The sequence below is a fragment of the Podarcis gaigeae genome (genome assembly GCF_964106915.1).
Source record: "Podarcis gaigeae genome assembly, chromosome: 2".
NCBI classification, from domain to species: Eukaryota; Metazoa; Chordata; class Lepidosauria; order Squamata; family Lacertidae; genus Podarcis; species Podarcis gaigeae.
The window spans coordinates 89,477,971-89,490,956 of NC_139679.1; the positions used below are offsets into that span (position 1 = coordinate 89,477,971).

The 12,986-nt window shown below is 40.4% G+C and overlaps 1 protein-coding gene across 8 annotated transcripts in view; it reads left to right on the forward strand.

Annotated features, from left to right (window-relative positions):
* Window positions 1-12,986, forward strand: part of NR2C2 (nuclear receptor subfamily 2 group C member 2) — a 40,986-nt gene that overhangs the window by 11,535 nt on the left and 16,465 nt on the right. For 7 of the 8 annotated variants that reach the window (XR_014560555.1, XR_014560556.1, XM_083724115.1 and 4 more), the window contains 7 exons: window positions 1,823-1,933; window positions 5,202-5,402; window positions 7,278-7,380; window positions 9,205-9,384; window positions 10,378-10,525; window positions 11,506-11,599; window positions 11,926-12,059. Coding sequence is in view for 6 of the 8 variants with exons in the window: in XM_083724115.1 (XP_083580241.1) it covers window positions 1,823-1,933; window positions 5,202-5,402; window positions 7,278-7,380; window positions 9,205-9,384; window positions 10,378-10,525; window positions 11,506-11,599; window positions 11,926-12,059 (971 nt within the window). In the remaining 2 variants the exon portion in view is untranslated. The remainder of the gene's footprint in view (window positions 1-1,822; window positions 1,934-5,201; window positions 5,403-7,277; window positions 7,381-9,204; window positions 9,385-10,377; window positions 10,526-11,505; window positions 11,600-11,925; window positions 12,060-12,986) is intronic. The other variant, XM_083724119.1, reaches the window with a different exon arrangement.

The window sequence follows — 12,986 nt, forward strand, 5'->3', positions numbered from 1 at the left end:
AATCTTCTGAGGCAAGGCGGGCAAGCTGAGCAACTGGATTGTAATGGAAGCAGTCTTCCCTTGCTGGCAGTTGCCAGGCAGCAGGTCCTCTGAGGCAAAGGACCAAATAAACAAATCAAAATGCAGATAACTCAGATTTATAACCCAGGTCATAGGTGTGTAATTGCAAGAAAAAAGAGGTAGATTTCAGTGACAAAAACACGCCAACCTGTAAGGTGCAGTGGCTGTGTTTGCATGTCACACACTGATTTAGCAAAACTTGCACAAGCAGGAAGAAGCATAGTTCTAAGTTGCCTTGTTTTGAATTTGACCATATTTAGCTTGTGGGGTGGAGAGAATAACTGGGGGAGGGAAGGAGTGTTGTCCCTGTCAATCTTCTGAGAGGTTCCTTGTTCCTTTCCCTGCTGGACTGTATAGTGTTAAAAGGAACAGGCTTAAGGCTGACTTCCAGCCCTGAACCTAAGCATTTTATAACTATATAAGGTGAGCAGGATGTTTCTGGAAACTGGTAGACATTTTCCTTCCACCACTCCTAATACCTCCCCATATTGTGGTGGGTGGGGATTTCTTTTAATGCCATAACACACATTCATGAAAACCTAATGCCCACCTTCAGAGTCCTATAAGCTGTTTGCATCTCAACCTGGCCAATTCCTCCTCCCGTTCCTTTTCTTTTTTTCGCCTCAGCTGACAACATCCATATGCCATTCAAATGAGCTCAGGGTTCTGGAAAGAAGTAAACATAGACCATTTAGGCTGCTGGTGTATTATCTGGAGAATCAGAATGTTTTATATAATTCTACATACTCAAGGAGCCCCCTGAGTATGCAGAAACCTTTGTTGTTATTTTTATATGCCCCAATTCATTGCCAAAAGGATAGTCACTGAACTACCCAAGTTCAGTATTAGAAGAAACAAGTGGATTTGCAACACAGTGCTGCAATCTATCCTTACCTCCGAAGTGCAGTGCTGCTGTTCTGGGTTCCATATACATTCAGGAACAAGAGTCTTGCAGTCCTCTTCAGGTCTCTTGGGCAAAGGGCTCAGGGGTGGGAAAGGGCCTCCTCAAGGTCTTCTCCAAATACTCCATATACAGGGTTGCCTGCTCCAAATCTGAACCTCTGATTTCTTTCCTCTTCTTCCACAAACAACTGATGTTCCAACATTCTATGTCTTAACTGCTTCCAACACAGTCTCAGTAACTTCTGGTTCCGTTGGTCCTCCCTTCTCCCCCTTCTGTTGATACAAACCGTTGTTTGCATTTTGTAACCTTTGTAACCTTGCAGCCATTTTTGTTACTTCAAATAAATAGACAAACAAACTTCTGCTTATCCAGGAAGCCCTCATCTAGAAACCACTCCTTTATTTTTAAATGACCCTATTTCATTTTCAGGCACTCGAGCGTCTGAGTTCACTGTTACAGAGTGTGATCATGATGATTCAATATTTGGTTGGTTGTAGAAGGAAACTTCTAACTTTCCTCTCAAAAATGGAAATGTCTGTGAATGTTTTTTTTAAAAAAAATGCCCAAACAATCAGTACTACCCCATATTTAATTTTGTATATGATTTCTGGTGATCAGTGCAACACTTACTACCTTAACACTAGACAAGTAGCATCTTATCTATAGTCCTAAACTGGGGCATCCGATTTCATGGCTGATCATCCTGTTAGAGGAAGTGTTAGTCCTTTGGGTATGGGAGTATTAGTGAATTGTTTCAGATAAACATTTCCTGCTGGAAGTACTTAGTATTTGAGTTTTAACCATTTTCACAATTGTGTTTGCCATGCATTAAATCAGTTTTTAAATTATTCAATATAGGTGCAAACCGTACAGACAACATTATCTGAATCTCCAGTGATGACCAGCCCTTCCCAACGCATCCAGATAATCTCCACAGATTCTTCAGTAGCTTCACCACAGCGCATTCAGGTATAAGGGTTTTCCCACCTGTGAATTTGGTTATATCATCTGACTTTTCTCTCTAGCTGCTAAAACTGTATTTTCAATCATAAAACAATTTTATTTTAAAAGAATCATACTAGGAAGGGATCTTGAAGGTCATCTAGTCCAACCCCCAGCAATGCAGGAATCTCAGCTGAAGCATCCATGACAGATAGCCATCCAACCTCTGCTTATAAACCTCCAGTGAAGGTCCACCACCTTCCAAAGAACTCGGTTCCACTGTCAAACAGCTTTCACCATCAGAAAGTTCTTCCTGATATTTAATCTGAATCTCATTTTTTGTAACTTGAAGCCATTGTTTCGGGTCCTAGTCTCTGGAACAGGAGAAAACAAGCTTACTCCAACTTCCATGTGACAGCCCTTTAGATATTTGAAGATGGCTATCATGCCTCCTATTCCAGCTGAGCATACAATTCTCTCAGCCGTTCCTCATAAAGGCTTGGTTTCCAGACTTTGATCATCTTGGTCACCCTCCTCTACACTTGTTACAGCTTGTCAATATCCTTCTTAAATTGTAGTGTCCAGAACTGGACAAAGTTTTCTAGATGTGGTCTGACCAAGGCAGAAGTGTGTGTTACTATGACTTCCCTTGATCTGGAGCTAGACTTCTGTTGAAGCAACCTAGAATAGCATTAGCCTTTTATTTTGCTGCTGCATCACACTGTTGACTTGTGTTAGGCTTGTGGTCTACTAAGACCCGTAGATTCTTTTCACATGGCAAGCCAGGTGTCCCCTATTTTTGTGCAGCTGGTTCTTTCTGCCTAAGTGCAGAACCTTACATTTGTCCATATTGGAATTAATTTTGTTTGTTTGGGCCCAGTTATCCAATCTGTTGAGGTCATCTTGAATTCCAATTCTGTCTTCTGTAGCATTTGCTACCCCTCCCAGTTTGGTGTCATCTGCAAATTTGATGAACATCCCCTCAATTCCTTTATCCAAGTCATTTATAAAGACGTTGAACAACAATGGGCCCAGGACAGAATCCTGTGGCTCCCACTTGTTACTTTTTTCCAGGATGATGAGAAGCCATCAGTGAGTATTCTTTGGGTTTGGTCAGTTAACCAACTACAAATCCACCTAACAGTAATCTTGTCCAGCCCACATTTTATCAGCTTCTCCACAAGAATATCATGGGGGACTTTGTCAAATGTCTTCAGTTTAGCTTTGAGGTCTTTAACAGTTATGTCACTGTTGTTGTTTCCCCGCCCCTACATTTTTTACCCAAATGCTCTTAATCCGCCTTGCATGTGCCAAGTCATGGATTTCTTCACAAGCGTACACTACACAAAATGCTACCCCTCACCCCTTCCTTTTTGGTCTATTCCTTTTGAATAGGTTACACCCCTCAATTTCTGCATTGCAGCCAAGTGTCTCATCCCACTAGGTTTCACTAATGTTTATTAGCTCATATTTGCCATCCTGTATTAAGAGCTCAAATTCACCTTGCTTCCCATTCTCTGTGCAGTAGTCTAGAGACAAGTGAAACCATGTGTCATTCCCTCCAGCTGTTTTCTTCTTATAGTTTCCTGCCCTTTGACAGGTTGCTATAGCACCACTCAGTTTCCTGTGCATCAGTGAAGCTGCTATCCCCAATACCAGCTGTTCTCCTGTTGTCTGTACTATTGTCTCCCTCCCCCTCGAGTTTTAGTTTAAATCTTTCCTGATCAGATTCGCAAGATTCTTAGCAAGCACATTCTTGCCAGCCACCATAAGGTGCAATCCATCTCTTGCCAGAAGTCCTCCTTCAACAAAGTGGAGACCGTGGTACAAGAATTCAAACCTTTCCTGATGACACCACATGTGCAGCCAGTGGTTTACTTCCAGTTTTTTCCTTTCTCTTACTGGGCCACAACCTTCAACAGGAAGGAAAACCAGAAAAAACACCTGAGCCCCAAGGCCCATCAGCTTTCTACCCAGAGTCTCATAGTCCCTTGTTATACATCAAGGGTGCGTTGATACTAGCAGTATTGTTTGTACCCACATGAGTCATCAGGAAAGGGTTGAGGTCAGTAGGCTTTATAAGAAGTCTCTGTCGCATTGTCAATCTTTGTATCTGAAAGACAGCACACTTCCTGTTAGCTCCGCACACTACTGTCTCAGTCCCCTTCAGTAGGAAATCGCCATTACACCTCTCTTCCTCATCTGAGGAGTGACAGGAATTCTTCTGTACATTGTACCTTACATAGCCACCTCAAGTACTGAGGCCTGTGACTGCTGTCCTTGCTCCTCTGGTCCAGAATCAGTGTCCGAGATGGGGCCATGTAATCAATTTTGCAGCTCCAGTGACAGAGCATAGCTCCTGATAGTCCTGCTTCTGTATGTCCTATTCCTCCAGTGGTTCGTCTTATGCTTCCTAGGGGCACCCCTCACTGCATTACTGTTCCAGGACACTCCACTCTGCTCTATCAAGAAAATCCTCATCTTGCCCAATAACTCAAGTGTGAGTTACAGTATCTCTGCCGGTATGAGTTCTCTTAGTTCAGGTGTAGTTTTGCACATTCTCAGGCAGGAAGACAAGCATGGCACAGATGTTGCAGGCCACTGCAGCAGCTTTCTTGCCATCCATGTCTCTTGGTCCTAGATCTTTCTTCTATGTGTTCAGTTTCATCCTTAGTGAGAAGACAGTATTATTACTAATAGTTATTACTTAACAACTGCCAGATTTTGTTTCATTATTGGAACTGTATTTTATGTTTACATCTTGCCACAGAAATTATTCTTGCTTATTTGTGAACTGTGGATGGTTGTGTGCATTGGGTGGAATCCAGTTGGTCCTTCTAGCACTGTTGTTCCAAAGGAGGCATCTGCTAATGAAGATGGGGAGGCCAGTTTCCTCCTTTCTATTGCAGTCCAGCACCCCCCTAAAAAAAACTGTTTTGGAGGGTTTGGGGACCATTCAAAACAAAATTTTAGGGGGAATTGTGGGCTGTAGTGGGGAGAGAAAACATACAAAAATAGTCTCTTCTACTGATCCACTTCTTACTGGATCAGAAGTCTTTGCACTTGTGCAAATGCACCAGTTGGATGTAGCCAATTCATATTCCATATTGATTTGCATTCTGAGTTGTTACATACATAAAATGTACATAAAAGTTTTTTACTTCTTCTATACCCTTTTGTGGCTTAACTGCACGTATAACCTAGCAATAGAGTTTATAACTTTATGAAGTTATAAAATATGATTCTACTAAATTGTTAAATCTCACATGATAAAATATTTCCATTTTTGTTATAGATTGTCACAGATCAGCAAACAGGGCAGAAAATCCAAATAGTAACAGCAGTGGACTCATCAGTCTCCCCAAAGCAGCAGTTTATATTGGCTAGTCCAGACGGAACAGGAACAGGGAAAGTGATATTGGCTGCACCTGAGGCTTCTAATACCAAGCAACTTATCTTTACCACCACAGATAACATTGTGCCCGGCAGAATACAGGTAAACACAGCAATTAAATAAGGGTATATGAGTCAGCCATTAAGCAAAGGAAATGTTACATAGCTTATTAAAAATAAAATGTTTGTTTCATGGGATGATCTATGCAGTGAGTATAAGATGTATGCATGAAACAAAAGTAATCATATTCACCACAATAAATAAATAAATATGAATGCTAAACAAAAATAATTGTCTCTGAGAATGAGTTATGTGTTATATGAGGCAGAAGGTATATAGTTTTTCCTGGATTGTTATATATACTGATTCAATGGATATGCTTAATGGTCAGTTATAACATGTCTTGTTACAATCTGATTCATCTAAAATGATTTACTGTTGAAGAATTGCTTGTTTTATCTGAAAAAAAATGTAAGTGCTGCCACAGTTGAGGTGGCTACTGATCAGCTCATTGCAGGGTTATTTACTTAATTATACAATAATTTATATCCTGCTTCTTCACTCAAAGTGGCTAACGAAATATAAAAACAAACACAATTATAAAACAAACCATAATTAAAACAAGTTACCAAAAAACTAAGACAAAAAGCAGCTTGAGAGAACAAGAGCAATGAGAACCAGAACAATCAATCAATCAATCAATATTAAATTAAATTAAATTAAATTAAGTAACAAGCAAGTCAAAGTTTTGAACAGACATCTTCAAAATACTGGCAGAATGCAAATGGGATGTTATTTTGGGGCAGGGAATTCCAGGTGCTGCCACAGAGAAAACTCTTGTACATTGTCACAGAACAGCTGGTCTTAAAGGATAGGGTAGTTCACATGGGAAGAGTGGGTGTTTCAGGTAGTTTGATTCTAAACTGTTTAGAGCTTTAAGGATAACTGGCACCTTGAATTGCACTCAGAAATGAAGGGGCAGCTGGGGCAGCTGATACAGTAAGACACCAGTTTGCCCCATGAATATTTTATTGGCAGCATTCAGCACCAATTGAATTGAATTGAATTTTTCAAGGGTAGCTCCACATAGAGCATGTTACGGTAGTCCAGTCAATATGTGGCTAATGCATGTTGGACCAATGGTAGGCTGACTGCACCAGTAATGGGCACAGCTGGCACACACAAAAGTACTGCAGGCCACTTGAACATATTGTAACAAGACCAGATCCAGAAGTACTCCTAGGCCACAAGCCTGATCTTAAGAGGAGTGCATCCTGTCCATAATAGACTGATATTTTATCCCTATTCTAGTAGGCCTACTGGCTGATAGTACCTCTGCCTTGTCCAGATTTAATTTCAGGTTAGTCAGTCCATCACTGACTCCAAACACCAATTCATCAGCTTTCCAGAAGGAGATGGCAATAACATATAGAACTGAGTTATAAAAATTGCCTCCAGAAGATTGCCTCAAGGGCATGTTAGTCTGCAAGACATTTGGCTTGATTAGGAATGTATGGAGCAAGCCTGCCATATGATGCCAGCCAGAAAACATTTAGTTGTGGAGCTGCCACTAATGTCATTTTTCTCTTTCCATTTGCCTGTTGTTAATCCAGTATAAGGTTTTTCACATTGTCTTCAAACCACACCTGCACCTCTGTATCCTTTCCCCCTTTTTCTCACTGCATTCATATTTGTCCATTTCATTCTTTCTTAAATCTCAACTTTTCTGCATTTTTGTTACTTACTCACTGCTGCTACTTCTGCATGGAACATCTCCCTTTCCAGAGTCTCCATACGTCCCCCCTTTCTTTCCTTGCAAAGTACCTAAAATCCTGCCATTACTTTCACTTTTCTTCTATGTTAACTTGAATGGAACTTCTTCTGATACAATTGTGTTTAAAATATTTAGGCAGCTCCTTTTTTATTTAATTTGAGATGGAGAGTGGCACTGTAAGCCTTCTAAATATTTCATTTTAGATTGTGACTGACTCTGCCTCTGTGGAACGTTTGTTGGCTAAAACTGATGTCCAGCGCCCCCAAGTAGTAGAATATTGTGTTGTCTGTGGAGACAAGGCATCAGGTATGTTCTGTAGGAGAATTATCAGATGTGGTGCAAGAAATTGACTGTGCTCACTGATGTCAAAAAATGGCACTTGTGGATTGTTAAACAGATGAATTTGATTCTAGAACATTGTTCTGGCAAAACAACTCAAGCTAGATATTGCCCAGCAGAATGTAGTTCTATTCCACTTTCTCCTGAGAGTAAGTAGCAATATTCTGAGGGCCTGGAGAAGAATAAGCTGCTACATGGCATAGGTAGTGTTGAGGAAGCTTCTGATTGATGACATGAATTGCCTGGCCACATTTGGATGTGCCTGGCATAGCAGCTTCACAACAGATGAAAGTTTAAAATCAACACCTAAGAGCTGTTATACATCTTGATCCTTATGCAAGCAAAACTCAAGCTTACAATCCAAATATACAACCCTCAGAAAATAAAGTACTTATCACCATCAGGGTAAACCTGGGGATTATTGCAAATATAGTCTGCTCAACTACTTTAACTTCAAATTCCAGTATTTTGACGCTCCTACGTACATCACACCAGTTAGCAACAGAAACGCAATAACAAAGCCATTCTTGTTTCCTGAGCTGAATGAAACCATAGTTAGCATTTTCTGCTTTCTGAATATCTGCGGGTAGATACGTAAATTCAAAATCTGGCATAGGGCTAAGTTTCCATTTTTTAAATGCAGATCTCAGCATTAATGCCACTTCGGCAGTCCACCTTGTTTTAGTCAACTCATTGCTGCCTAACAATTATAGGAGGGACATTGTTTGAAGAAACAGCGCCAAAAACTCATGCCAAACAGCATTATCCCCCTAAGAGAAGTTTTCTCTTATTAATGGTTAATTTGTGCCATGCAACATGAGGACTCCTAATGCTGACACAAAATCCGAGCGGCCAACATGGTGCAGGCACTCACCCAGCAGCAGCATCACTGTTCTTTACCTAGACAGGGGTGAAAGGTCATTGGCAAGGTTAAGACTTTTTGGGTGTATCAGTGCACCTGTGCAGCCCCAGCCTGACCACCACTCTGCCCCACCCTTTAGGGTTGCTGCCATCAAGGGGCACTGTGGCCCCCTCCCGCCATGTCAGCCACTCTTGCACAAAATTCAATGGCTAAATTGCTGACTAGGAGCCAGACAAATGCAGCATATATCATGCCATTCTTAAAGCCCTGATCTGTTTCTGGTCACAGTTGAAAATACTGATGTAACCTTTAAGGTTATATGGTTATTATTCTCCCACATGAATCTGCCTCAATGTTACAATCGTCCTCAGAGGCCCCTTTTCAAGTCTTCCACCCTGGCAAGGAGATTGGGCTTTTAGCTGTGGTGCTCTGATCCACTTGGTACTGAGTCTGATGCGTTTCATTTGCCCGTGACTTAGATTATGAGTTAAGCTGGCCCTACACTGGCATATATTTAACTGTTCTGTGTTTTCTACTTTTAAACCTTGTTTTTTGGTGTTTAAAATGCTGTTAGTTGGTCTGCCTTCAGGCTGAAAAGCTGGATAAGAAATATTCTAAATAAAAGAAATGCTATGAGTAACCATTTTAGAACCATACTAGTACATCACTGATGGGTTTAAGCACAAAATACACCCCAGTCTAACTAACAGAATAGCATGAGACTTGTGTATGTGTGAAACCTGAAAATGCATGCAAATACTTGAGGATTTTCTTCTGATTGGAATACAATGCATATTAAAAATGTGAAAAAACTGAAAAGCAACCCACAGCAATATCTGAACAAAGTACCCTGCATATTATAAAAATAGTTCTAAAATCCATCTTCCTGTCACATTCGTTGTATATTCTTAATTTCTGGCTTTTTTTAGGTCGTCACTATGGTGCTATCAGTTGTGAAGGATGCAAAGGCTTCTTTAAAAGGAGTGTGAGGAAAAATCTGACCTATAGTTGCCGTAGCAACCAGGACTGTATCATCAATAAACACCATCGGAATCGCTGCCAGTTTTGTCGGCTAAAAAAATGCCTTGAGATGGGAATGAAAATGGAATGTGAGTCTAAAATACACAGAGTGGTTCTTTGTCTATCAAGTGATAGATATGCATAGACAAACAGCCTGTTCTGTCAAGTATAGTTTAGAGGCCTGTGGTTAAAATCAATTTCTATTGTTTTTTTAATAATTTTTCATTATCCAAAATCAAAATTTATTTCATGTTTTATATTCTAAGCCATAATTTTTTGATCATTTGCATTGTGAATGTTAGAAATAAGCATTAAATGACTTATAATGTTTTTTCTTACAACATTACAAAAATAGCTAAGATGCTATTCACAGTGAAAGGTGTATCTAAAGATCAGATACCTTGAAAAATGGCAGCATGATAAGAAATAAGAAAACAGCCACAGGGCATGAGATCCAGTAGCCTAACAGTACAACTAGGCAGAACATTGGAACACTACTAAGTAAGATGGCATGACTTGACAGTGATGAGTAATGTCTAGGATGGACATGAAAGTTATATGATGGTAGAAGCAATGAGGTCACTCTTAACTGAATAGAAGCTGCTTTGTAGGTAGCTATTATGCTTAATAATGCTGCCATGTCTGCAGGTATCCAGTCCTGGTTTAGGTATGATTCATAGTGCAGAGCACACGGAAACGCCGTTTACCTTCCCACCACAGTGGTACCTATTTATCTGCTTGCACTGGTGTGCTTTCGAACTGCTAGGTTGGCAGAACTGCTAGCTGGGGCAGAGCAACGGGAGTTCACCCCGTTGCACAGATTCGAACCACCAACCTTCCAATCAGCAAACTCCAGAGACTCAGTGGTTTAGACCACAGTGCCACCAGTAATCGGCCATCTCCACATTTCTGAGATTGAACTATTGGGTAGAACTGGAACTGGTGCAAAGCATTCACTTTCACTGAACCAAATTGAACTAAGACTGTATGCAAGCTAAAGTCCTGCTTTAAGAATGTACATGTTTTCCAAGTCTTTAAATGAATGATTTATTTTTAAAGCTCTGTATCTTTATGTGATTTAGCTGTACAGAGTGAAAGGAAGCCATTTGATGTGCAACGTGAGAAGCCAACGAACTGTGCTGCTTCAACAGAAAAAATCTATATCAGAAAGGACTTGAGAAGTCCTCTAATAGCAACCCCAACTTTTGTAGCAGATAAAGATGGGGCTAGGTATGTGACAAATGAATCTTACTGAGGTGTATGTAATTCTGAGCTTTTTCAAAGTCACAGAATAGAAGATAGCATTTAAAACGTGACTCAATTGGTTTCTAATTAGTCCCTAGTTTTGAGATGGTTCTTTCTTGTGAGTTCAGATGCTATTATAATGAATCAGTATGGAACTTTCCATACTTACTTGGATACTACCTGTCTTAAGTCATGATGTTAATAAGAAAATATAGCTTCTTATTCTTATTATAAAGGACACAGTACAGCTTAATGTATGACAGAACCTTGCCTCAAAGGATTTGTACTGTTCAGGCGGAAATGAGGCTCTGATATTGTAAACTCCCCGAGACAAAGACTTGTCATGTGCTCATCTCTGTTGTATCATGCAAAATGAAAGGGCCTCTTTCTTTCACAGAAGGCGTTGTGATCCAGCAAAGGCTCTTGCTGGAGCAAGTGGGGAAGTGATTTTTGTTGAATTTCCTCTTCCTTCTGCAGTCTCCCTCCCAAGTAGCCACTCATCCTGTTCCAGAAAGATCCCCTAAACTTCTAGTCCACGTTGGGGGGGGGGGGGCAAACAGGGTAGAGGATGAATTGGTAAAAATCGTTCTACTCCTTCCCAGCAGTGTGGCCATTGCATGAGTGGAGTTCTGCTTACAGGATATCTGGGTCCAAGTCCTAAAGTGTTTACCTGTCTATATGAGAATAGCCAATATTCACATTTTAAATCAGAGGTGACTAACCTGTGGCCCTCAAGATGTTGTTGCATGACAACTCCAGACATCCCTGGCTGGGGCTGACAGGAATTGGCTTCTAACAATATCTGGAGTGCCATGGATTAACTATCCTGCTTTCAAACTTGAAGATACTTTGATAAAGAAATCTATCAAAACTGAAAGGCATGGCACTACTTTTGATTATCTGAAAGGGAAATGGTGTGGTTCTTTAATAATAGATTATTACTCATGCTCCCCGTTTTTGAACAGATCAGCTGGCCTTCTTGATTCAGGGATGCTTGTGAATATTCAGCAGCCGCTAATAAGAGAAGATGGCACAGTTCTCCTGGCTACAGATTCCAAGGTATCTTCCATAGATTTCACTGTACAGTTCATATTTTGTTGTTTCAATAAGGTGCTTTCTGTGCAGATATATATGAATACATCATTCCTCACAAGGAGCACAGCTCAGTAAAACTATTGAAGGATGATTGTGTGGAGTAGAGCATATCCCAGCAATGAAGAAAAAAGACTTGGCTCAATCAACTAGCCAATTTATATTTTGTTTATTTTTTTTCTTTTTCAGTGTAGTTTTAAATTGATTTTCTCTCCATTGCCATGTTGGGAAAGTGGCATAATGGTTTTAATGGTTAAGTTTACTTAACACATATATATAAATTTCTTTTGTAGGCTGAGACAAGCCAAGGTGCCTTGGGGACGCTAGCAAATGTTGTAACTTCACTTGCCAGTCTCAACGAGTCGCTTAATAATGGAGACACTTCTGAAATTCCACAAGAAGACCAATCTGCAAGTGAGATCACTCGGTAGGTACTTCATATTAAAAACTTACTTATCTCCCAGTCCATTATATGTAGTTAGTTAACTGAATAAACTAGAGCAGCAGCATGCCAGGCTATGGATAATAGGCAATGCCTTATATTAAAGCATCAATGTCAAGTTCTATATTTAGATTCTGTCATCAACCTGCATAACTTTAATTACTCTGTTTAGCATTTCAGGGAATGGGTTATAAATAGCAAGATAACAGAATGCTGCTGTGAAGATACTATGACAGTAAAGGGATTTTCTATTAAACTATTTCTAATTTGCTGTTTTCTAGTCATGGGAGTCTGCTACAGAGACTCTCTTTAAGTTTGTAATGGGTACAAGTGTGACCTAGAACAAAAACTTTCAGTGTGGAATGCTTCTATTCCAGCCATTTTGTTTCATTTTATTCACTGACAATGTTCAGTCTTTGGAAAGTGGGGGTGGGGAATTCAGCCCTTGGAGTTCTTACACCTCCCTTTTGTGTGAAGAACTTGCCATTTTGGTAACGAAAGGCTACGTACTCAGTGGCCTGGTTCGCATGTCACAGTAAGCCGAACTATGGGTTACCAGGACCACGCCAAAAATAAAACTGACATCATAATGCCATTATACAAATCTGTGGTGTGACCTCACTTGGAATACTGTGAAATTGGAAAAGGCTCAGAAAAGGGCACACTTGAACCTTGTGGGGATGCTCTGAAGTTGAACATTGGAAGATTCAGAACAGTTAAAAGAAGTACTTCTTCACGCAATACATAGTTCAACTCTGGAACTCGCTCCCCAGGAGGCAGTAATGACCACCAACCTATGTGGCTGTAAAAACAAATTAGACAGAGGAGGAGAGGGATTATCAATGGCCGCTATCCGTGATGGCTATATTTGGCCTCCACAATTGGAGGCAGTAGTGCTTCTGAAAACAGGTT